Source organism: Aplidium turbinatum, chromosome 17, assembly GCF_918807975.1.
Source record: "Aplidium turbinatum chromosome 17, kaAplTurb1.1, whole genome shotgun sequence".
In the NCBI taxonomy this organism is placed as follows: domain Eukaryota; kingdom Metazoa; phylum Chordata; class Ascidiacea; order Aplousobranchia; family Polyclinidae; genus Aplidium; species Aplidium turbinatum.
Window position 1 is genome coordinate 10,787,445 of NC_137488.1, and position 25,810 is coordinate 10,813,254.

A 25,810-nucleotide genomic window follows, 5' to 3' on the forward strand; every position below is an offset into this window, starting at 1 on the left:
TGATATTGTTTTGATAAAGCACTGAAAAGTGCATGCTTTGAAAAATGAGCATCCTAGACAAGCAAGCCTTGCCCAAATCGTGGCATGAAGGTGCTTATCAACAAGCAATAAAAAGCGCAAAAAAACGCCTTGCGGGAAAACAGCATGGAGAAATAGGCTTTTTGGAAGCTAAGGTAAGAATATCACCAACAAAAGTAAACTATAGGCTAAGCCATGGCGACCTTTATACACATGCCATGACAACGTGCAGCTTAAAGTTTGACTGAAGGCCGATCTGTTCATAGCCTAAATCCCGGCCATAAGGTGATAGTTTGAGACTTTGAGTATTAGTTCATAAATACAGTCTTTGTGTATAGGCCTATATAGGCTACTTTGTGTGATTTTGAGTCACTTTTTTGCTATTGTTATCATTCAAATAACTGATTAGATTTTTGCACTTGTGTAGGAAATTCAAAAAGCGTCTGGCCACACTGGTAGCTGCGAGAAATTTGTCATTTTTTAACGTAAAATTAAGAGTTTTGCAGTCTTCTTCATCGTGTGTCACACGGTCGTAGCCCAGAGCATCACACAAGCTCTTGCTCTATCGTTGAACTCAGCTAAATCCATTGCAGAGCATCTTGCTTTTAGGGCAGGGCATTCGAGAAGATGTTGCATCGTTTGCTCCTGTCCACATTTTCAATTTGTGCTTCCAAAAGAATATCCCCAGTGTCGCATCAACGTCTTACATCTTCCAATACCAGTTCTTAAGTGGTTGAGGCCTCGCCAATACTTCCGGGGTTCACGCTTTTCGGGAAAAAGGCCTTCTGTGGGAGAAAACCCATATTGGCCGGTGTCAGCCCGGCTGCTAGCTCCTCCTTCCACAGTTGGACCCACACATTGGCGGCAAGCCCATCTTGACCCAGTGGGACAACTGAAGCAAGAAAACTTTTTCTTTACCGTACTTCAATCGCCTCTGTGCTGGAGTTTGGCTATATAGTGGGTGTCTTAAATCCATGTCCTGACAAGATCTTTCTTTTCTGCTGGTCACGCTTCTTCTGATGTTGGGAGGAGAAATTTCAGACAGAATGTGTAGCCTATTGTGTAGTGACGTGATGTTGGTAGGTTTGAGACAGCCTGTAATCAAACGACTTGGCTCAATATAGGATGGATTTTCTTGGCATTTACCGAGCGTTCCCAAACTGGGCAGGCATATTCTGCAGCTGAATAGCATAAAGCTGAAGCAGTTGACCGCATTGTACCCGGAAGGGTGCCCCAATCAGAGTTTCCTAGTTTCTGTAAGATGTTATTTCGAGAAGCCACTATAACGTCATTTCTTATAGCCACCTTAGTTCATATTTTTTCAATATGGGACTTGTATGTGAGGCACCTATCTAGCTTGACACCAAGGTAGGCCTATAGCCTATGTGAGATTGGTAGGGGAAAGTAACCATAGTTGAGCCAAATTTTACATTTTTGGCGATAAATTCTAACCAGTAATGTTTTCACTCAAAACAAACTGAATACCGTAAACGAAACTCTTTAAACTAGCGATTTGTGTTTTTACATGCCTCGTAAGTAACTTAGTTGTAGCATTTTTTTTCACGCCTATAGCCTAAGTAGGCTACTCATTTGGCTCAACTATGGAATCGCAGCGCCATAGTTGATCCACCCAGTGTCTTTAGTTGAGCCACTGTATTGTAGAAAAGGGAATTGATAAACTGATGAACCTGTGCGTTTTATAGTTTAAAACACACATTGAGATTAAGTGGTTTCATTAAAGGTGTATTGACAATGAGCAATATGAAAGAAAGAACGAATACAAATAGTCAGAGAGTGTCATTAAAACTTATGTCAGTTATTCAAAAAAACAGTTTTTCAAATGCTTTAGTCAGTTATTGGCAATACTGGCATATGAAAATAGCTGTATCATCAGTACAAGCTTCATGTGCCCAGCTCTTACATGGACCTGCACTGCTGCAGCTATGGATTGCAATGAACACAGCTCGAACAAAGGCATTTAACCTATTCCTCCACATTTTTAACGTATACTTCAGAGCAAATGCAACAGATGTTTTCAACTTCATCAAAATCAGAGCTATCATGCAGGCTCATAGTATCAGATTCTTCTGAGGAACTCTCGAAAAAGATTGATTTCTTTGTGTTTGCTTGTGAAAGCGTTTTATTTTTCTGTTGAGCCCGTCTCATCTTGGGTTGACTGCTTTTCTTTGCCACTTTGTCAAATTGCCTCATTCGTTTCTTATCTAATGGCTTTTGCTTCTCTATGAGGCGATTTTTCTCTGGTGTAGGCTACTTGTAATAACAGCTGATTTCATTTTATTTTTTGATTGTCTGGAACGCTTTCGAGGCAAAGCTTTTGGCAAAGAAAAGATATCGGCAGGTGAAACATAATTAGAATTGGGAAAATCATGTTCACTTCGAATCGGTGTCTGGTAAATTGACGTTCCTTTACTTCTACCCATTTCAGAAGCATTTTCTTGCAGAGAGGGAACATCCTGACGCACATTTTGCATTTGTAAAGAAGAATCTAGTTCTTGAAGTATGTTACCAGTCACTGAGGGATCAGCACAATGTACAGTTTCTTCAATGAGCTGCTCTTCTGTAGCGGCAGGGTTAGGTCTATCAGTAAGATCTGATGGCAAGAAATCTTCGTCTGTGTAGATATCTCTGTTAAGTGGAAAAACTCCAGTTGCTTTGAAAGCAGATTCAATGTTGTTTTTGCTAAATGAAACGTTGTAGGCTATGCTTCCTTAGCAATGCCAGCAACATCGTAAATGGTGCAAGGGATTCCAGGGTGCGATTTCATCCAGCTGTCCAGAAACTTGTTGTAATATTGTTTGAAGGGTCCAAAAACGGCTTTATCTAGCGGTTGAAGTTTATGCGAAGTGTGTGGATGAAGTGTGAGCATAACAATCCCATGCTCTCTGGCTCTTTCTACGGCTGTTCAGGAGACATGTGATACATGATTGTCAAGCAGTGGCGCCGGCAGGGGGGGGGCAGGCGGGGCAGCTGCCCCCCCAATGTTTTGGGCAACATTTTTTTTTTTTTTTTTTTTATTAATACATATTAATTTTTTTTTTAATATTTGGATCCCAACCTAAGTAAGTAAGTAAGTCAACTCAAGTTGCAAGGGGGGGGGGGGGAGAGGTAAAAGCTCTCTTTTTAAAAAAAAGTATGGAAAACCTTGATGACTAAATTGTACAGTAGATTAAAAGATTTTCTACAGAAGCAAAGATATAGACTTTTTAAAGTTTTAACTAACGTCACATTGATGTAGAAAAATAACAACCTGTTAAAATTTTGACACCTCACACTCCCATGACTTCTTTCGCGCGCATTTTGGCATTGGCTGCTTGCAGTGATTCTTTCACTTAAATAAAACGTTTTGTTTCAGCAGTTTTGAGTTGTTCGATTCTTAAGTTGTTAAGGAGACTCAATTTCTCCAATATTTATCATTTATGTTTCTTCTTTAATCTCAGCAGAGTATAAAACTTGTAAAAGTTTTTCATCCATACGACGTCATGAATGAAATTATATCTCAAATCAGCCTAATGACGTGACATCATCTAAACATTTTACCGAATAATAAATTAACAAATTCGATCGTCAAAAGTGGTTTGGTGGTGGTAAATATTACGTAATGAAAAAAATGTGATAAGGTTGGAAGACATTACGTCATGTATTTTCAATACAAATATGAAGTTTAAAATTTATTCTTTTGTTCATAGTCGTAATCCACCTTCAAAGCGGTACTACAAAGAACAATTTTCGATAAGGGGGGCATCAAGAATAAGTCGACATGACTTTTAACCCTTAGAAGGTTGGGCTCCTGGAGTCTTGCTCAGTTTGGGGGGGGGGGGCTGTCAATTCTTCTTATGCTTTAGGAGTGATATTTCTGTTATTTTGGCACGGTTTCAAAATTTGGGATTCACTTTGTAAAATTATTCACGCTGAGCATATCCGAAAATTAAAACTATGTGAATTTTAGAACTGCTCATATACGTTGAAATGTTGAGGTCACTTATGAGTGTAATTTGTATCGTGAGTTTACACATTATTTTTTGGTAGAGTAATGAAGAACGTGCATAGTAATGTTGTGATTAATTTTTTTTACATTAGTTTACATACAGCCAATGCCCTTCACGCTGTGAAACAGTTAGGATTAACGAGACATGGGCCAAATTAATTAAGCTACTTTCATCCAGCTGGTGGGAAAATGTTTCACAATAGAATATGAAATATTTCAGAGGATGTGCTGAGAAATGCCTTATATCTTTCAATTTATAACCTTTATTCGCTCAAAATTTCAGCTCAATAGAGGTGAATAAAAGTTAGGAAAAGTCAAGAAATCTCGTAGTCGCAGCCTCAGTGGTTTTAGAGATACAACTGTTGATACAAAAAAGTTGAATTGACAGCCCCCCCCCCCCCCCCCAACCTTCAAAGGGTTTGCATTGAGTCAACAGATCTATGCCTGGTTTACGTCAGCTCCGGGGATCAGTGAAATATAAGGTTGTCATCTTCAGTGCAACAAGACCATTGATTGATTGGTTTAGTGAGGATTCGTAGTCCCATTGCTTTCATTTTGAGTGATCATACTGATTTTCAATTTATTCCTACAAGACGTTACGTAATGAAAAAATATATAACTAAGGTTGGAAGACATTACGTCATGTCTTTTCAATTCAAAATGAAGTTTAAAATTTATTCTTTTGTTCATAGTCGTAATCCTCCTTCAAAGCGGTATTACAAAGAACAATTTTCGATAAGGGGGGCATCAAGAATATGTCGACATGACTTTTAAGGTTTACGTCAGCTCCGGAGATCAGTTAAATATAAGGTTCTCATTATCGTGATTGTAAGCCGCGGGAAATTTTTTCTCTAAAAAACAGATTCCCGGGAAGCTAAACATTTTTTCCAGCCCTGGTAGAAAACAAGAGAAATTAAATAATATACCACTGTCTTGCATGTCTTGCACCAGTGGCGTAGCCAAGGGAGGGGGTTCGGGGGTTTCAATCTTTCAAATTGAATTTACGGATGTTAATACATTGTTTACAAGAAAAGTTGTAGCCCATGATGTAGTTTCTCGTCAAACTGTGCAAGGATGCAAGCCATCTGCAACTGCTGAGATGGCTTGTTCGATCTAGATTAACATCGAAACAGCTATTCGTTATACAAAACTTGAATATATCAGAAATAGCATAAAGTAACTTCATTGTCTCAAAGCTTTTTGTTTGACACTCATCAAGATGTATGACCTCTATGACGTTACATTTTCTAAACTTTGGGTTGACTTCAGAGCATAAAAGTTAGTGACTTACCGGAATAAGATCGTTTTTTGAATCAACCAAGAAGAAAATTGATAAATAATAAAACTGTAATAATCTCGCAAAAAAAAGCAATCAACCTATGTCTCTAAAACAAAGTTTGCCTAATTTTAAACGAAACTGCATTAAAAGAGCGAGTTTTGCCAATACCAAACATTCAAATATCTCAGTCTGGAATTAGCAACAAGAAAACATAGAGACTTAGCTTTATTTTCGAAAAATGCCGAAGAAAACATGATCTTATCCTTTTGCTATGCCACCAGACAGCACCATTTTACAGAAATATTCATACCCACAATTTTGTTGAAAATGCTCTCAGAATGCACCAAACTGAAAGTAATTTTTCAAAATTTTCTGGGGGAGGACCCCCAGACCCCCCGCCGCTAAGTGTCGCCTTCGGCGAACACGCCATCGGGCTTCGCCCGCCGGCTGTCAACACCCCCCCTTTCAAAATTTTTGACTATGCTACTGTCTTGCACTGTCAATATTTTGCCCCCCCAATGTTGAAGGTCTGGCGGCGCCACTGTTGTCAAGAATAAGCAGCACGGGGTTTTCCATCGAACATTTAGTATGTTTTATAAAATGATCTAAGTAATGGACAAATAATTCTGTGGTCATCCATCCGGATGGGTTTGCGACACCCAAGGAACCAACTGGAGCATTTTTGAGCATGTACGGTTTGTATCGTTTACGAGGAAAGACAAACATCAGTGGAATATCGTTATTTAGTAGGTAGCCATAGTTGAGCCACTTGGCTCAACTAAGGGTCGATGAAGTGGCTCAACTATGAAGCAGCGCTCAGTTTGAACACAACACGAAAATCTGTCAGTCCCTTTTGATCCATCAGTTTAAATTCTACGCAAATTAAAACTTTAAGCTTTGGTATATACATACGAAAACTTTCGCCTTTCCAACTGCTATACTTCCTGAATGAGCTAAGCTGACTTTTTCTCAAGAAAAAACGGTTTTTAGTGAAAAAAATACATAATTTGAGCTAGCAAACTCATCTTTCGCAAGAACCGCTTGAAATTAACAACGAAGAACAGCCATTTTACTGCAAACACTTTGATGTGGTCACGGTGTAATGATTTTGAACAAATCGATAAAAAATCCTGGTGAATCAACTAAGGAACCGGTTCAGCTATGGTTACTTTCCCCTACAGTGTGCCAGTTTGGTTCCATTCCAGGAAATGTTTAGTTGGAGTAATGCATCCTTCCGGGATCTAAGGTGGAATGCATACACTTGCATTTTATTGGGGTTGGCACGCAGGTGGTCTATGTAGAATGTTGTCAGCCCGTCCAGAGCATCGCTAAATACTTTCTCCGTGGAAAAGAAGTGTATGCGTTGCGTGTACACAGATTGTCAGCGTATATGAAGCTTCTTGTACGAGGATGGATTGGTTGGTCGTATGTATAAACGTTGTACAAAGTGGGGGCTAAAACACTCGATCTTTGACTGTTGAAATCGCCGAATGTTGAAATGTTGAAACTGTTGAAATCTGAAAACTTTGAAGTTTTTAAGCCCTTGTTTTTCTGACTGTGGGCTCAAAATTGCTATACACACAAAAATATAGTGCTATTGATAATCAATCTGTGCAAGAAGGATAGGTACCGTACAAACATCGCATTTAGTTTCGGCTGGGTTCCTCAAAACAAGCAAAAACAAATGAGGGATCACTACATATGAGCCAGTGTTGCCAGACGTCGCTGAATAAGTTTTCCCACGGACGCCTCGCAAATTCCCTAACCACAATTTCTTATCACCAACACTTTTCTAATGTTTCTCTATGGATGAAGGATTTCGTTTTCATTGAAAAAAGTTGGTTTCGAACAGTCGCCTCTTATAAACAAGGTAAAACGCAAGCTACAATGAATAAACTAATGTTCTTCTGACCTTGTCCATTTGTTTTGCAGATTCCTTGAACTCCTGTTTTATTTTTTCAAATGTTTTTCAGATTTTATCAGATAATCTTCTTACTCAATCGAAACCAGATTATTCTCGGTGGATGTACGATGACCTTAAAGAAGGGAAAAAACAAGCAAGAGCTAAGAAAATATTTCCCCCTATTGCAGGAGTTTTTCCAAAACTTACATCAAACGATGACGTAATAAATTAGACTAGCAATTTATTTGTTTTTTGTACTTTTGTGTGCTATAAATTCATTGTATTGCTTTCAAAGATGGGATCAACTTTATTTAGTCCATGCTTTGTTGCAGTGACGTTCGGTGGCTTAAACCGTTGGGAAAGCAACTTGGAAATATGCTGCAGCAAGGTAGTAGGTACGAAGGGCGTAACCGTCGGGCGAAGCCCGAAGGTGTGTTGCCGAAGGCAACACTTCCAGCGGGGGGTCTGGGGGGCCTCCCCCAGAAATTTTTGAAAAACACTTCCAATTTGGTGCGCTCTGAGAGCATTTCCAAAACAAATCAAAAATAAAAATCTGCCAAATTGTGCTTCGCCTATGTCGTGATCATACATCCATTTAATGTTTAGAAGTCATGAACAATCTTAATTTTAACGTTGCAGGACCAAAATCCAGTGTTAGACATGGAATAATAGTTGTCTAAATATTTAATTCGTCATGAATGTTCATTCTCAGATATTCAGTTAGGCCTACACTACAAAAACTAACACTTAGGCCTAAACATTACAACCGCAAGCAATTTGTACTAAAAGCTGGATAAGTTTGCCTCCTGCGTATAGAAGCTTAACGAACTAAATATTGCATCCGCACCTGAACGTTCATTGGCGAAGTAACGTTATATCAACGCTGTAAAAATGGCAAAGGCATGACTATGAAAGCTAGTAGGCTAAAGTACATGGCGAGGAGACATCAAAAAACAGCAACAATTATTTCGGCATTATGATGCTGTGCTCTGTACCGTGACGAGAGACCATTCTGACGAGTTAGTCTAGCCGCTCTAGCGAATGTTCGCATTGACGTCACTGGTAAAGCAAAACTAACCATACCATAACCATAACACATCTGATTGGCTAAGCAGCTGGTGACGTTTTGCAAAACGAGTGAAGATTGGATAAAACGAAGGCGTTTTTTGACATTTTTGAATCTGGGAAAGCAAGTTTGATAGGTGCTTACCTGTAGCCTCAGTGATTGTTTCTGACAGAAGCGTTTGCGTTAATTGGTATTTATATGCAAGACATGCGGTTTGGTGAGGACTTAGACTACTCACAAGCGTTACGAGTAATTCTAGTCACGAATACAGTAATTTTCAAGTTAAAATAGACGTGATAAAAATAATAAGAAGTTAAACCTAGAATTCAGTCATTATATTTTGCATAGTTTTCGCTCAGGTAAGCACTGCTTTCCTTGCTTTCCCTCACCGATCGTCACTGCTTTGTTGTTATTAAAACACTGGATCAGCATAGCTAGCAAACATTTAGCTTTTAACATTTTATCCGCTTTGTTTTATCTAAAAATACTGCAATAAAACTTGTAGCCTACTTGATCCAGCCAAGACGTTGAATATTAGCCTACATTAGTGGCTAAAGCCTGGTCGTTACTTGAATAAAAGAATATTCTTTGACATTGGCTACTTGAACGAAAAAGTACTATTTGACTTTTACATAGGACATATTGCCGGGGTGAAAGCTTTGGTTGTAATGAACATTTTTTTCAGAATAAAGCTAAAAGCGGAGTCGTTTCCTTGGCTCCTCATCAGTTCAACGTCCAGACGCTAGAAGTCTTGCCAGATGTAGGAGAGATTTCCTACCACGGGCCTCGTACATCTACTATTGAGTGAGTTTGTAAGTGTAAGCTCGGGACGTTACTGTGGTAAAGTTCTTGATGTAAGCCCTTCAACCTTTGCAGATGTTGCGGATGAAATAAACTGCGGCTTTCTACCATCATTCTTACTTTTCTCACTAACGCTCTAAACAACATGCGCAGTAGGACGGGTGCTTGATTTAATTAAAAAAAATTAACGTAACCTACATCATCTGATTTCACATTACGCCACGCCCACTTCAGGTTTTGAACTTGATTCTGACTAAAAAAAATGAGACTTACCGGTCGAAACGGCTTTTATAAGTTATATGGCATATATTTTGTTACCCTGTCCAATGAGCTCTGCGTTGCGACAAATTCGTAAGTTTTGAGGATGAGCTATTTTCTCATTTTAAATATTTCTGTTATTTTCTAACGCTTAAATAATTTATTCTCCACCTTACCTTAAAATGTACCATAGTAAAACGGACGAAAACGTGACCAATTGAGAATAGATAAGATATTTGATGGAATTGTGAGTTTTTCAGTTTGTACTCTTAGTGCTTTTATGGCATAAATTTGCAAATCCTACTATATATTGATAAGTTAATTGAGGTTGCTTTAATTTATTTTTATTGGTTTTGCAACTTTTGGAAAGATTTAGCCGACAAGCGCTCATCTACTTCTGTGGTTGTTTAGAATAGTGCAGCCTAGTTTAAAAGCTGAAGGAACAGCTGCCAACACATTTACAGAAATCCCTTTTCGGCATCATTGCGTTTGATTTGTGGAGTTTGAAAAATTTTAACTTAAAACTTACATTTTAGATTTTTATCGGTTGTGGACCAAGCTCCAGTTCACGAGTCACCTGTACCTCACCGAAAGCCTTTAAACATGTCCACTTCTTACGAAAACTTCGGTCTTTGTGCTGGATGTTTTCACCAAAAAGGACCACAGTAAGCAATATGCTATAACTCCTATACCAGCCAACAGCAACTTGTCTATTTTTATTGCTCATTTTACGTTTCGGCTTGCGAAGCTGATAGTGAATTGCGACCTGTTTTTTTTTCAGTTATCATTATCAAAGTCCGATTCGCATTGGAGGAGGCTTTTCAATTTATCATCGCGATCGTGCCCCCTGGGAGGATGTTCCGCAGTCCGAAACCAGGTTAAACACAATGAAGTGGCTTTCCGATATCGGAAAATCTACGGGTCAGTAACATGCTTCAAAACAAACTTTTTACTCGATTTATGTTTGTATTTGGCATAAAACGGTAGTGACATTAAGTATTTCCTCTGTGATATGGAGGGTTGTCCTCAAGTCAACCAAAGCGTTGATTTTTGGTTAAGACTTTTGCTATCGCAACATCTCTCACAGCTTTTGTTTGTAGACTGCAGTTATGAAAAAAATTGCTTCGGTAGATAGAGGACTAAAACTTTTATTCGTAAAATGCAATACTTGCTAAATCCAGGCAATTCAAAACCGGGCTTTAAAGGATTCAACGATGATTATTCTGTGGGATTGTTTGAGCAATATATTGCAAATGGAGGCGACGCTATAGCTTTGAAAGTAAGTGTTGCATATTTTATAATGTAATGTTTAAATCAGAGTAACATTACAAAGTGAATACGTGTTTGTGCAGGCTAATACAAAAAATCGTTTTTAGGCAATCTGACAAATCTAACAATAGGCTAATCACCGATTCGAAGATAAAGATTTTCACGATCAAACAAACATTGATCGAGATAAGGATAATATTGAAGCCAAAGCATCATCTGACAACGTGCTTATCTAACTCACTTCATAATTTGCAAGTAATTTCTCATCCTATAGGCGTATTTCTAAAAAGTAAAAGCCCTCGGTTGCTGAGCCCGATCGGAAATACCAAATTTTTATTCCACAGCCTTGCATAAGGGTATGATAAAGGATTTAAAATATCAAAGCCTGGTTACCATGTCATTCATATTGTTTTACTGACCAATTTCAGAGAGGCAGATTTTTCCAATATTATTGCTCCATTTGTGCAGCTTTGGTTTTACTACCAACTAACAGTTTCTATCTATTTTTAATATTAATATTTCAGGAATATCTTGATTCCAACTTCAATCCGGACGTTTTGGATGATTTGCGTGAGTCTGGAATGAATGTGCAATTGATCTTAGAGTATACTGACCTATATCGAAGTCATATTAAAGCCCTACTTGAAGAAAACATACAAGAACAAACTAAGCTTGTTGTGGTATGGAAATTTGTTTAGTCGTCTGTGCTTAATTTGATTGACATGAACGTTGCAACAACTGTAAGATGTTTTTATGTCTGTTTGCTCTCGCGTAATCTTCGTACAGCAACCTTCACATTGATTCTGAGCGATGTCTCCAGGACCTTTATGCGATGCTGTTAATTGATTGTAAGCATGACTACTACTTTACATAGTAGAGATATGACCCGATTTGTTACATTTTGCAGATTTTTCCAAATTTTTCTACTTGTCTGAATAAAAAAATTTAAATCATATTTTCAAGCTTTTTTGTGCCTTTCCCAAGGTGACACAATGGGTTTTAACGAAGCGAATATTTGAAAAATACATACAAATTGATTCAGAAAGTTTCGATTTCCGTTAAACTGTTAGCCACTTGCTACAGTTAGCTACTTGCTACTTTTGATTAATTACATTTTTTTTCATTTTTACTGCATCCTTAAGGCAACATAAGCTATTCCAAATCACCAGTAAATAAAAAGCGCAAAAAGTCTGATTTTGAATTATTTTCGGTTAGTTAGACAATAACTGTAGTAAAAATCTTCAAAATTTGACAAGCAGACTAATGAAAATGGCGACTATGTACGTATGACGAGCCATACTGTACACTTGTGTACAGGCGCTACACTATCCTCATAGTCACGCGTACTACCATGCGTCTAATCTGTTTTTATTAGCAAAATGCTCAAACGTTGGACTTGGCTGTTTTGTACGCCAGCATAGAAGGAGAGGGCTTGGATATGGGAAAGTTACTTGCGTTGCTGAAACGAGGTGAGATGATTCCACAGAAATGGCAACCAAGTTGTCACAATAAACCGCCAAATGTTTAATTTAAACCCGAGCGCAAATACGAAGTTTTACTTTTATGACCGTAACTTCTGGTTTGGGTGTTGCATAGACCTAAATCTGGCGTTAATCACAATTGAACACAATTTTTCCGAAACTACTTACTAAAAATAAACAAACTAAATGTAAAATAGCATTCATTAATTTTTTTTTTTTTGTTTTGTTTGCTTATTTTTTTGTAGATAGTTTCGAAAAAATTATTGTGTGTTTGATTTGAAGTAGGCCTATTGTGAATCCAGTCTCGTCCTGTTGCTCAACACAACAAACAGTGTACCAGCCTCATTTTTGTAATCAAATATCGATTTCGCTTTTAAAGCATCTTCAGTTTGATATTGTCAAGAGCAAAACTTTGTTTATTGTGAATCCAGACCATAAAAATTGGCTCAAAAATGCTAGGTCATCAGCTGTTCAACGCGCCTGAAGTGATTGTTTTAATTCCAGTAGTGGGTCTTTTCTATAGCCTAAGGCCTAAGCAATTGACCATAGGTTACTCATAATACACACTGCTTGAAAAGGCTTATAATTTAATTTTGGGACAGTTTTTCGATTTTGTGATTTTAACATGTTGAAATTGATTTCTTCCTAGGTCGGTTAGACGATGAGGTGGTAAAGTTTGAAAACGAAGGGGGAAACATTGAAATTTTAGAACACTTCGCACAGCAGATCAACGAAGATCCGTCTCGGGATGTGATTGTTGCAGAATTCGAAAAGTTTTTGGATAACAGCTACCAGCATGAAATAGCTCAGCTGTTTTTAAATTTTCTAAAGTCTGGAGGAGAATTAACAACTCTGCGGAAATGTGCTGAAAGCACACCTAGTACTTTAGAAGGTAAGACAATTGTTGATCTACTCCAAGTAAAGTGCTGATTTGTTTCCTAACCAGTAGCGTAGCTCTCTGAAGCCGATTTTGCGCTAACCACAAAATGCATTGTGCCAAACAAAAAAATAATTGCTCAACAAAGTGTGTTGAGGCAGTTAAAGACAAAAGATTGTAAAAGTACAAAAATATGTTGAATAAGTATAAAAAAAATTGTATTGCCCATACATTTTCAACAAACTCATTACATCAAGCATTGGGAAGGTCCTTTCTTGTTTTGAATCTGTAGAGTATCTTGGGCATAAGCGATTTGAATCTTACATAATTATTGTGTGTAGATACCGTGTCTGCTCTAATCGGAAGGCAAGCCGAGTTACTGGAACAGTGTTCTTCTCAATTTTCCAACGTCAAAGATTTCATAGAAAAGTTGAAGTTTTTTCTTGAAAATCATTTGAGTCTTTATCAAGGAGCGGAATTGCTGCAGTTTTTCATGGAGGTAAATTGCACAATGACAACAAAAACTGTCAAAAAATGAAGCCGGATTTTTCTTTCGCATAGTAACCTACATTTTCATCCCAGCAAAAAAAAATGCCCTTTTTGCATCGTTTCAACGTTTAGTGACTAAGGCGATTAAAAAAGACATATTTTGTTGATAGGAGAGGCATACTACCGAAGGACAGTTAATTTTTTAGCAGGTTTCCAAGTTGTATAAACTAGATATGGACCCCATTCACCATATTTGTTAAAAGCGTAGAAGTGCTTTGTGAGAGGATTGTTACTTAACAGGTTTGTTTGTTTAATATTGAAGCCACTCCTTTTAACGCAACACAGTCACTGAAATGCGTCAATTTAGTTTGTTCAACGTCTTATACGAAAATATTTTATCCGTGAACTATTTGCCAATGAGCAATCAGCAATCACTTAATATTTTCTTCCACTCAGAATCATTGCATTCATTTCCTTCCACTCACATTCCATCACTTCATTGCCTTGAAAGCTACTTTACTTTTCTCATCTAGAAGTTGTGCAGTTTAATACACAACAAAAAGCTTATTTCTCTCGTGCAACTGTAAATATTTGATCTGATGATGTGGAAACCACTTTTAAAGCATTTAATTTCAACTTGTTAGGTCTATTCACTGTTGATTTGAAATAGATCTCCCAAAATTTTTGTAGCTATGGATCCCTTTGTAGCTATAAATTTCTATCAAGACGAATATTTACACTCTACCTGAAGTGGACTATTAAGTAAATAAAGATTACCTTGAGATTTTCTCCAGAATTCAGTGGATCTGTTAGATTCTTTTCCAAAGCATGATTAGAGCTCCATATGCCATGCGCTTTATCTCTACATTCGATTTACAGTAGAAATTTACACCTTCCGATAACAACTTGTTGTTTTGTAACTTTGCTATGTCAATGTTGATAGAAATTTTAGGTGTGTGACTTAACAAAGAAACTCGTGCATCACCAGAAAAGAGAAAAGACATTCACCTTGCAGCAAACTATAGCTATACTGCATTATCAAATGCTCTTTTATGCTTTAGAGTGGAGGCGAAATCAAAACTCTAAAGGACTTCGTTTACTCTTCTTGCAATATTTTGGTATTAAACGAAGACGTAAACAGTAGTAGTACGGATATTGAATTGTTGAAGGTAAGAGTTTTATAGTTGTTTGGGAAATTAAACTTGTAGCTGCTGATTTTCGCCTGACGTTTAAGTGTGTGGCGTTATTTCAATTCTTAATTATTTTATTTTTCTAACCCCAGTCAAATTCCTTGATTTTCGATTCCATATCACCCACAAATCATTTGATGTCCTCAACCAGAAGATAATAGTTTTCATGACCTGGCCACTACTTGAATGTACATTTGACCTATTGACCTTTGATTTTTGCAGAAAGTTGGCCAGCAGTTTTTCGACAATCCTGATCTGAAAAAAATTTTGGAAGAATTTCCCGAGGCACCACAAGTGATCGAAGTCTTCGTTCAGTCAGGAGGAAACTTCTCATTCCTTGTAAAAGCGATTGCAGACACAACTGGTAACGATTATTTGCAAACGAAAAGTATCACGCTCCATGCGAAAAGTGCTAAACTTTTTTAAACTTTAATAGCTGAAGCACAATAGAAGCATGACTAGCAAACTTTAAGTCGTAAAACTGAAATGTAGATATTAATGCCATACACAGGTTCTAATTGATCGGAACAAGTCGGAACGAAGGTTCTGATTTTATGATCGAAACTTCTACTTTGAATCTTGCGGTTCACATAACTGTTGCAAGTTCCTTGTTACTTCAAGCAATAATTTATTGTGGTTTGGAATAGAAAGAATTGTAAATCCGTGACGTGAAAGGAAACTTGTCGAAAACAGACAAAACTAGGACTGCCCAGCGCTTTGCCCGATAGGCTATCTATAAGCTACATTTAGAAATTAAGCACCTGGTATAAGCTATAAGCTATTCAGTGCAGTTTGTCACACCGTATGCTGCAATCATTTCCAATTTGTTTACAGAAGCACCAAAACTGGAAGATTACGTGAAAGAGCAGTCGGACAAAACGTTTCGTAAAATGAGTGACAAAAAGAATCTGAGCGTCAGCAGGTAGGGAGTATCGAGTTCAGTTGCTGTAGATACATAACAATATGACATATATGACAATATGACAATATGACAATATTCTATTTGAATAAGACCTTCTGATTAACCGTTAGGTGAAACAGGCTGTTAAGGATTCAGATAGTAATAACTATATTTGATTTAATTCGCTCTGCTTTGCCTTTTTGCTTAGCATTGAGCACTTTTTGTGGTATTAATAGTTTTTATTGTTTTAACAATATGACAAATGAATGCTTACATGTTGTGTATTGTTATTGTGGGGATGCAGTTTGTGAATGGAGTAGGTTACAGAGAACAACGCTTTGCATGACTAGAGAAAACTTATAGCCTAATTTAACTTCAGTAACCGGTTTAGTGTCAGTGATGTTTCAAATTTTCACTATGTGTCAAACTGTTCGACATTGTTTGGATTAAGATTCTAAAGAAGTTTCGGTCCTTGGGATGAAGATTTTCACAATCAATTTTCTTTCGATTTTTACCCTTTTGTTTGAGCTCAATAAATTGCTTCACAAACCGCACGTAAACAAATTTATCCACTTAGCTAAAGTTTTTTTGCATGAACATTAAAACGTAAAGGTAAGTAAAACGAGTTGCCATATCTCTAACAACTTCTTGACACACGCAGCAAACAACGAGTGACAGAAGAGAATCTCCCGACAATGCTACTCCCAAGAATCCTTGGTAAAGCCAAAGCGGATTTGGTGTACGACGAATTGATGGAGACAGAAAATAGTTTCATTGTAAATGAAGGTGCATGTCTTGCTAAAGTAAGTGCCGAGACTCATCAGCTTAAACGGTTTAGGATTTCACGTTATTGTAACTAAAAGGTAAAAAAAGCCTTTAACACTTTATCACATATATTTTATGAGGTGTAATCTGAGGATACACTGCAATGAAAAAATTGTAAGAAAAATTTAAGTTGATTCACTGGATAGGTTTTGGTTAAAAATGAATGAAACATCAAAAAGTTACTGTTTTAATCCAAGCACAATATTGGATTGTCAGATGATCTTAACACCGTATTGTGAGAAAAAATTTCCAATTGTGTCGACCTATGGAAAATTGCTAGGTTTGAATGGGCCAATGTATCGAGGCAATATAAATCATTCAAGTGAAACTATTTTTATTGATGTGTATCTTTTGTTGTTCGCTATTTCGCGTTCGGTTTATGATGAACAAGTTACACCAAGAACCAAGAAGCATGAACAAGTTTCAATCTATTTTATAAAGAAATCTTCTGCGAAAACAAACGAGAATAGAATATTTTAAATGCATCGGAAAAAAAGCCAAAGTAAATGTTTAAATCTGACTTATTTGTAAAAGAAGAAAGTGAGCGAGGCGTAAAATATACTGTACATAGGTTACGTCTGAACTGTAGATTCTCTTTCTTAAAGCACAGACAAATAAAGCTTTTGTTGACAGTAGATAACAGACCAAATAATGTTGTCTACATTTCAGACCATGGATTTTCAGGGCTTGATTATGACGCCTGTGTCCTCTGTCAATGTATCTAAACGTCAGCCAGTGACGCAGGTTTATAAGTCGTTGGTGTCGCCCCATCCGTCGTCATCAGTGTCGTCAGTCACGGGAAAGAAACGAAAAAAACTGTGGACCGCTCCCAAGCCTTTTGAAGTAAAATGATAGATAGCAGTTTATTTCTTCTTTTTTTTGCTTATGAGGCTCAATTCAAGCAGCATCTGTCAACTGCTGCAACCAGTGCACTGTATCAGTGTTGGGAGTTATTAGATCTACATGTTGATTTGATTTATTTTATATGCAGGTTATTTGATATATTTTATGTTCCATACATTTTGTACAACGACTTTCCATTGAAGCAGAATACAGTTAAGTAGGTCCCATGTAGTTTTCTTTGTTCATATTCTAAATTATTTTGAGGAATGGCTGAATTCATGAGTTCCAAAACAATACAAAAAAAAAACGAAGCAAGTGGCATTAAAAATTGTAAGTTACAGCTTTCAGGAGTTGTGTTTTAGCTAAATGCTTCAGCTTTTGTTATTTTTGCAGATAAAAGAGAGCATTCATTCCCCAACGCAACCACAAAGTCCCTTTTCCCAGCACAGAGTGTTTCAAATTTCTTCGCTGACAGAAGATCACATCATGGATGCGGCAAAAGAGCAACGGAGACAGCTTGATGCGCTGCGAAGGGTAATTTCATCAAATTGCTTGTCTTACTTTCTGTGTGAAAAGTTTAGTCATAACGCGGTCGCGGTTGGTGAAAAATTTCACTCATGTTTTATATGTACTGTCATAAATTTAAAGTTGACGAACCGCATAGACTAGATTTAATTAACTGCATTCACTTAAGTTACGAACATAAAATGTTTTAAAAACGCCTATGCCACAGCGTGTCTAATTTGAGAAAAACACTACAAATATTCAGATTACTCCAGAAATCATGGTTGTTCATGAAAAATACTATGATTGGTCTAAGAGTAACGTAGACTTGCGCACATTTTTTTTTGGTTCAAAATTTGCAATTACACGTTAGGAACACCTAACTGCGGAACTGCTAACTCAAAATCCACCAAATTGTGACTTTGGGTACTTAAAGGGATAGTAAAGGAAGAACCTGACTTGGCGATTTTCCACGTTCTTTGTGTTTAACATGCTACCATAAAACGATTTTCAATAAAATTTTGCCCCATTGCGGTCTGACCACCATTGTGCGCGTGGTTTTGTCAGAGCCTTCAAAGCGAGATTGGGCCTGAGGAACGAAGCGTGCGACTGTACAGTGTACAGTCTACGTAACAAAAGACTAGCAATCAACCGATCACGCAATAATTGTTACTGCGGGCGATTTGACTGTAGGCTGTGTATGTATGTACATCAAAACAGCACATTTCAACATCAAAACAGCAGACAGTTTGCCCAAAACATCAGATGTTGTAACGTGGCTTTTGTTATTGCTGTCTTTTATTACGTATTCTCGAGCAGTGTTTGCACGTTTTGGTCATTTTGAAAAAAATGAAAATAAATGATACACTGGACTTTGGGCCTTGCCAGCGCCATTGAAAACAATTTTTTTTCGGTAATTGTTTTTGAAATGTATTCTTGAATGTTCAGTTTATTCATTTTAATGCTTAATTCCGGTTTGAAATTTTCATTTAGTATACCTTTAAAACTACCCTCTTCGCACGTGAGTTTCTCAATACCTTGCAGTGAAGATAAAATATCATTTAGAACTTTCATATCGAGGATTTCCAAAAGAATTGGAAGCTTTCCATTACAAGTCCACGAGGCTCGATCGTGTCTGACCATTTTGATTCAGAAAGAAGGCAATCTTCTGAATCTTTATTGGACAAAGAGATAGCAAAGTTGCCCCAAGACTTGAATGAGAAGCTCCAGCCAGTGCCAGGTAAAGTTGATCATTGCTGCTCTATACAATTGATATAAAAGTTATGACCAGTGCGTACCCAGACAACAAAATCCGTCATTTTTACTTTGAGTCAACGTCTGCAGACGTTGAATCAATGTAAAAACGACGGATTTTGCTGTCTGGGTAATCTATCGTCTTCAAATCAAATTTTCAGAATAGTACATAGGCCTACTGCAAGGCGACCAATTGCTGGAAGACGCTAAAAGCTAAACAAATTGAGTCAACAGACATAGTTGTCTTTGTGTTATAGCGAGGCCTACTTACCTACACTTCCGGTTTTTTTTCTAATTTTTTGAACAATATTTATAATCTTACACTTTTCAAGGTTGATTATCTTCTTAAGCAATTGTAAGATTGCATCTTCTTTTTATGAAAAAATAAAAAAAACTGCATGTAAACGTAAAGCCCAGCAGATTGATGCCAAATAAAATCCAAGCGTCGAAGAAGCTCTATCATGCAAACAATTCAAAGTGCATATACAGCAGGTTGATAACAAAATTATATAACGCGGCAGCTCCGGCAGTGGATAAAAAGTCCCGAAGGAAACAACAAAGACAGAAAATGAGAGAAATGAAACGGGGAAGCAGCGGTGACAGAAAGTCCTCCGGAAGACGTAGCAACACGTCATCACCTGGGAGCTATCTGTCTGTACCATCAGGGGACCAATTCCAAGGTAGCCACAGCAATAGGAATTTAAAAATTTGCATTTTTTTGAATCAATATAATTAATGTTTACAATGAATTTGAAAGTGAGAACAAAGTTTTACATTTTATTTCGTGTTTGAACTAATGTAATTGATGTTTGCGGTGGCATAAACAGGGATTTAACGCCTGGAGGTATATCCGTAGGTAAATGAGGCCCACTACCAGTAGACACACTTATAATCTAAAAATACTGCATAAACAAGAAAGAAATACAGTTTTACATTTAGCTTTTCTGTGGAAACAGTTGGCTCCTGTCAATTTCGCTTTTAGTGTTGCCTTGATTAAAAAAGATGGGCTGGGCTACATTGCAGTTCAATTTTAAAAATTGTTAAACTACTTCACTACACTTTCTTTAAGTTAGGACGCCCCACTTAATGATAGCCGATATTTCCAGCACTTTACATCTAATTACATTCCGCTTTTCATGTTCTGCAACTTTTTATTTTGCTTCAGGAAAAACTCCAGCTGATGAAGGTTCATTATTACCGATGGAGAAGCAGTAAGTTCACTATGGTGTGCAAAGAAAATATAATTTAACTTCCTTAAAAACGTTTCTACGTAAAACTTAAACTTTAAGCGGCAGCAGAGTATTCTTTAAACTTATTTCTTGCAAATCTCAAAGTGAGGACCCCACGACCAGCATCTCTTTCGTGCAAGAGGATGCGGAAGACCAAGAGTTTGTATTTGTAGATGGCACAAATTCACCGCAATCTATTGAACTTTACAAAGATACTGAAAGTGAATTTGACCGCACGGTGCATTTTGAGGTGAGTTCTTCGTTTTTGGATGCCAAAACTCGAAAACAAAATTCTAAAAGTGTTTAGACTTAAGACAATAAAAATATTTGTTTCATTACATCAATGATATGATTTGTTTCGTAAACGACGCAAGGAGCGAACGGACAAAAACGAAAAAAGAATATCCGTTTCCATAAGTGTTTGCTGTGAAACCTTTCCACAAAGTAATCGCACTCTAGTATGCGTTTTTTAGCGACGGTCATTGCATTTATAAGTTATTGTTTTGCGTTGAATGTTTAAAATGCAGTAATTTCAAGAAATGAGTTTGCCTTACAACGCAGGCCTGCACTATACCCCATCTAAGAAAACTAATGTTTTATGCATTAATTCAACATCAATGGCGTTAATGTGAATTAAAAAAAAAAGTTTTCCTAATCAGAAAGACAATACAATTGTGTTTGGTTATGTTGAAGAAAAAGCTTCCAGTTCCTCAACCAAGCAATCAAATTATTCGAATTTTGCCGCCACAAGATGCTTCAGAAGAAAGTTCTTCATCCAAATTTGCCACAGCTTTTGGACCAAAAGTTCTGGTAAGTCTTTTCAAATGATTACATCTCTTCAAAAGCGCGACCGACAAAGCAGTCTACGATTCTACCTCAGCCAACAAATTAGTCCTTTTGCAATGATTCAATGTATGTACACGTTGAATGAATGTAAAAGGGCTGATATTCTGGCTAGGATGTAACTTGTCAACGCCATTTACCCCAAACAGCAAACCAACTGTTTTTTACATTGATTCAACGTCTGCAGACGTTCAATCAATGTGAAAAACTACTGATTTGCTGTCTGGGGCAAGATCACAGGTGATACTGAAAGTTTGAAATCAAGCACAGGCGATCTTTGAACTGATCTCTTAACTGAGAAGAGAGTATATTAAAGCTCGTTGATGAAGACATAAATTTATATTTTTGTGCGTTTTAGTCGTCCAGCTACAGCAGCTTTCTATCAGCGAACACAATGACGAAAATGCGGGATAATCCTGAGACAATGGTCAGCAGCTTGGAGTCAATGCAGAAAGTGAGAACATTACTTTTATTTCCTTTTGTATCTAGGCTTAGTCATACATGGCAATTCACTGCTCATTAAAATAAAGTCTTGGTCATTTGTTTGGACACTTTTTCACTCAGAATTTTAGATTTTCCCCCTATTTTTTGTAGACCTGCGGAAATAGATTGAAAGAAACAAAGCAAAGTGGCATAACCTCGACCTATTCTACTAGAATAATCTAAAATGAGAATTCAACTACCTATCACCCAACTACCTACCCCATCTAATTCTTTTAACCAGAGCCATGTTTTACTTAGCTTACTTCAAAATCTGACACTAACATAGCAGAAGCTGGCTATCTGTTTGCCAACGCAAGAATGCACAACAAGATGCGAAACAAACGGAGAAAGAATCGCCGCGCTTTAAGGTAACGTAAGAGATACAATTTAGAAGAAATTATACTTTGTGCTTCATGTTTAATTCAAAGCATAGCTCGGTACAATAGATTTGATATTACTTTTTTATCGTGTCATAAACACTAATTTTCAAAAGAATTCGTTACGAATGGTCATAGTTTGTTAAAGTTGAGCAGCTTTTTTTCTTTTTTCTTTAGGTGGCCATTGGTGCACAATTTGTGAAGAAGATAGTTTAGACTAGAATTTAAATTATGGATACTTTTTCTTTGATTACTTAGTTTTAATAAAAAGTCTGATCTACTAAAAATTAGAAAATAAATATTGTCAATTAACATTGTTAGGCTATCTGCAGTCTTGAGCGTGAACTCTTGTGTCTCATTTTAAACTTTTTTCTGGTCTCAAACACTCTGTGTTTACGCAGAAAATTCTCCAATGTGTTTATGGAACCAAACAGCGACGAAGAGGACAACATGGTGGAATCTCAGCCAGAAAATGAATTAGTGGATTTGTTGAAACAATATTGCATTGTTCGGTGAGATAGACTTTCATGGAAAGTCTTCATGTTTTAGATTAATTCACATATACGAAGAGACACTTTGTAGCCTATGTAAGTTACCTTATTGTTCATTAAATTTACTTAGCTTGCAAAGCTAGTACATCTAGCCTACCAACTTGATTACTGTATACAGTGGGGTATACTTTCCAATTTCAGGTAGATTTGTCAATTTCTTCTTACTTGTGAATATTTTAAAACACCACATAGGCTACTAGATTCACAAAAGTAGAAGCGACCACGAACGACAGTTTCAGTTTCATGTTTTATTTGCAACCATGAAAGCGAACAATATCACTTGCCCTAACATGGCGTCTGAAAAAAGTATAAGTGACAAAGCGCGAACGTTAAAGCGTGCTCGTTAAAGCGTGCTCGAATGTAGAATGATTGACCAAATACAAGGATTTGGCAACACTGGTCGCAACACCATGATCACAACAATTGAAATAATATACCAAGTGAAGGGATTTACCACTGCTACAGCAAAAAATGCACTGCTAAATGCTACCCAAAAAAAAACCTCATAAAAGAAGTTAATATTAAAATTTATTTTAAATTTAATCGTTTCACAGAGAGGATAGATTGCATCTTTATAGAAGATTGTTCGACAAATACGTTCTGATCAAAAGCATGCGAGATCGAGAGCAGGCCTTGGAGAATGAACGGTTGAGACGACATGTTGAGACAGACAAAAGTAGGTTTCTGACAGCGGTTATTTTTATTCATAATTTATACTTTTGACGGGGAGGGGTACTGCAACGAAAAATTTTGAATGCACGTATTGAAACTTTTGTGACATTTTTTGTCATTGCTATAGCTTTAGGCTGCAAATGCGCACACACAACTAAGAACGACCCAAGAAATTTATTTTTTAAATTATAAAATTTAACACTGACAAGCCCGAAAAAAGTTCAAGTTGTTTATTTTATTGAGAATTTTTTTCTGGACATTCCTACGGTGTGGGCCGTATTAACATCTATTAAGGATCATTGCCGGTATGTGTAACAAGCTACTGTGGAAAATAATGACTTGACTCTTTTTGTTGACTTTTAAGATTTCAGCAACATATTTCCGGAAAGCACGTTAGAAGCAGAAATTGAAAAATGCGAATTCATCTTGGAAAGACTTGAGCTCAGCATCGAGGAGATCCAACAACAGATTGTTGTGATAAAAGGTTTGCCTTATATTTCTAATATTTTGATCATATACAAAAAGATCTATAACAGCTTCTGCGTCGGTGATAGGACCGGCGCCATCAGTGGTTTAAGACTTCTACAAATATGCTGGCCTAATCAGGGGCGGATCAAGTGGGTAGCTTTAGGGGAGAGGGGGCAATTTCAACAAAACGCAATGATGTGTAGGTCTACATAAATCTGACCTAGAAAATACGCCATGAATAAAGTTAGGCTACTTTTCTGTATTTTAAGGGGGCGATCGCCCCATTTGCCTTCCCCTGGATTCGCCACTGAACCTAAACCACTGATGTTAAGGTTATCGATGTAAGCATGAATAACCTTTCTTATCAAACGAACAAAGAATATAATCCGATTCAAGTCAGCTTAGTTATCCTCGGTTATACCGTGGCCTACTATTGTCTACCAAATAAATAAGATTTGCCATTGATGCTTTTTTATATGTGTGCACTTTCCTAATTCAGATGAAGTGAACAAAACAATAGCCAAAGTCGCGCTGCGCAAATTTGGAGACTCGTTGAACTTGGTGAATGAAACCCACAAAAGAAAATCTTCCGTCTTTGGAATGGACGCGTCAGATGCGTACAAAGGTGACGGCGACGTTGCAATAGTTTTGTAATTGTAACTTCTCGTTCATTTGAAGAAACGTTACAAGCCTGAGCGTGTTTATATTTTAGATAAGCTCAGCACTTGTTTTTTTCAAAATCCTCTACAAGTATGCGAAACTGCCAGGAATAACCTATCCAGGTTTTGTCAGTCCGAGGAAAAAGATTCAAACCAAACCAACCAGTTTCTTCGTTGGTGAAATTGGACGCTGAACCGACTCCGCTTTCGAGTTGAATAGCACAGTCTGTTGAGGGTTTTGCTTAGAAAAAGTTTTTGTTTCAGTTAAAGTCAATTATTTTTACAAATGTTTGCAGTCGGTTATTGATTATATTGATGACGTTTCTTAAAATCGTTTTCTCATGAATATTTCAGACAGCTACGTTCTAAGAAGTTTATCTGTGAACATGCGCCTCCAGTGTGAAGCTGATGCAGAAGTGCGCAACCGCAAAGTGACGCTAGTACACCTGCGAGACAAAGTGAAAAATTTGCTACGAAGACGGAAAACTTTGAAAGGTATTTCTCCTTTCTTTGTCTAGATCTCAACACGTCACATCTAGACTCGATGACGAATGTCTTATGAAGTGAACAATGCGCAAAAAGTGACCAGGAAATTCGCTTTTAATAGTCTACCATAAAAAAACGATTTATTTTCAAACGATGTCGACATCGCTCAATGAGTAAACAAAATAATTGATCGAAGATTTGTTGTTTTTCGAATGATGACTTCACACCAGCACTTTCGGGCTGAGTGATAACAATCAGTTCTAACTTGTATAATTTTATTCAATAATTTTAGTCGGATTTTATTTTCTTAGATTTCGTAAACTTTTTGGTTTTCCTCCCACTCGAGGTTTGTATTGTATGTATCTTGATCATGGTGAAGTTTTTTTTATGAATATTCCCAAAATATCAAACATGGCCTATTTCGAGAAAAACGTTAATTTAAAATGATATGAACAATTCGCCACTGACGGAACAACTTGGGTGTGGAAAACAAGAGAAAGCATGGCGTCTTTTGAAAAACCTAAAAGAAGATAAAGGCTGAGGGGAATCGAAAAAGCAAAAAAGACATATTTAACTTTTTCTCTTTTAATGAGTTTACCGTTTATAGCGATTTTTGACAACTGGTGTTTCTGTGCCGTCATACTTATACATGACAGAAACTCATGTATAATTTTTGCTTATCTGTCAAACGATTGTTATTAAAAGAATAAGCTATCTACTAATTTATATTGTAACCTACATCGTTGTGTTAAGTTATGATTATAAAGTATGTTCACTTACGGCTCACCTGGGCACTAGCTACATTCAAATAAATTTAAATAGGAAACACTGACGCCTGACAACAAAAGGACGCCTAGGAACTGCGGAGAAGCATTGGTACCAGAAAAAATATATTAAACAAATAGAAAATTCTAGTTTTTGACCTGGTGCAATCTTTCACAGTGATTTTAGTTTCATGACAGACTTTACTATCTATAACATCTGCACAGTGCAAGCGTTTGTTTGGTTAACCTGTTGCAACTGCTTGTGTCAGGCATTCAAATCCAGTTTGAGGTAGGTTTTCGAATAAAAAGCTTAG

The 25,810-nt window shown here is 37.1% G+C and overlaps 2 protein-coding genes across 2 annotated transcripts in view; both read left to right on the forward strand.

The window, feature by feature from the left end:
* Positions 1-13,011, forward strand: LOC145786172 (uncharacterized). The gene is made up of 9 exons (XM_082597817.1): positions 1-173; positions 7,277-7,426; positions 8,958-9,076; positions 9,868-9,996; positions 10,113-10,252; positions 10,513-10,610; positions 11,125-11,280; positions 11,976-12,069; positions 12,731-13,011. Exons 1-9 carry the CDS (start codon positions 45-47, stop codon positions 13,009-13,011), a joined length of 1,296 nt encoding a protein of 431 aa, XP_082453943.1. The 5' UTR covers positions 1-44.
* Positions 12,842-25,810, forward strand: part of LOC145786923 (uncharacterized) — an 18,743-nt gene continuing 5,774 nt past the window's right edge. Inside the window, exons 1-20 of the mRNA XM_082598665.1 lie at positions 12,842-12,973; positions 13,300-13,457; positions 14,509-14,616; positions 14,860-15,001; positions 15,472-15,559; positions 16,200-16,341; positions 17,033-17,206; positions 17,600-17,740; positions 18,776-18,950; positions 19,486-19,644; positions 20,130-20,175; positions 20,299-20,443; positions 20,887-21,003; positions 21,395-21,490; positions 21,778-21,887; positions 22,298-22,408; positions 23,002-23,123; positions 23,484-23,603; positions 24,087-24,212; positions 24,601-24,741. Of these exons, the coding sequence (XP_082454791.1) occupies positions 13,452-13,457; positions 14,509-14,616; positions 14,860-15,001; positions 15,472-15,559; positions 16,200-16,341; positions 17,033-17,206; positions 17,600-17,740; positions 18,776-18,950; positions 19,486-19,644; positions 20,130-20,175; positions 20,299-20,443; positions 20,887-21,003; positions 21,395-21,490; positions 21,778-21,887; positions 22,298-22,408; positions 23,002-23,123; positions 23,484-23,603; positions 24,087-24,212; positions 24,601-24,741 (2,269 nt within the window). The 5' untranslated portion in view covers positions 12,842-12,973; positions 13,300-13,451. The remainder of the gene's footprint in view (positions 12,974-13,299; positions 13,458-14,508; positions 14,617-14,859; positions 15,002-15,471; positions 15,560-16,199; positions 16,342-17,032; positions 17,207-17,599; positions 17,741-18,775; positions 18,951-19,485; positions 19,645-20,129; positions 20,176-20,298; positions 20,444-20,886; positions 21,004-21,394; positions 21,491-21,777; positions 21,888-22,297; positions 22,409-23,001; positions 23,124-23,483; positions 23,604-24,086; positions 24,213-24,600; positions 24,742-25,810) is intronic.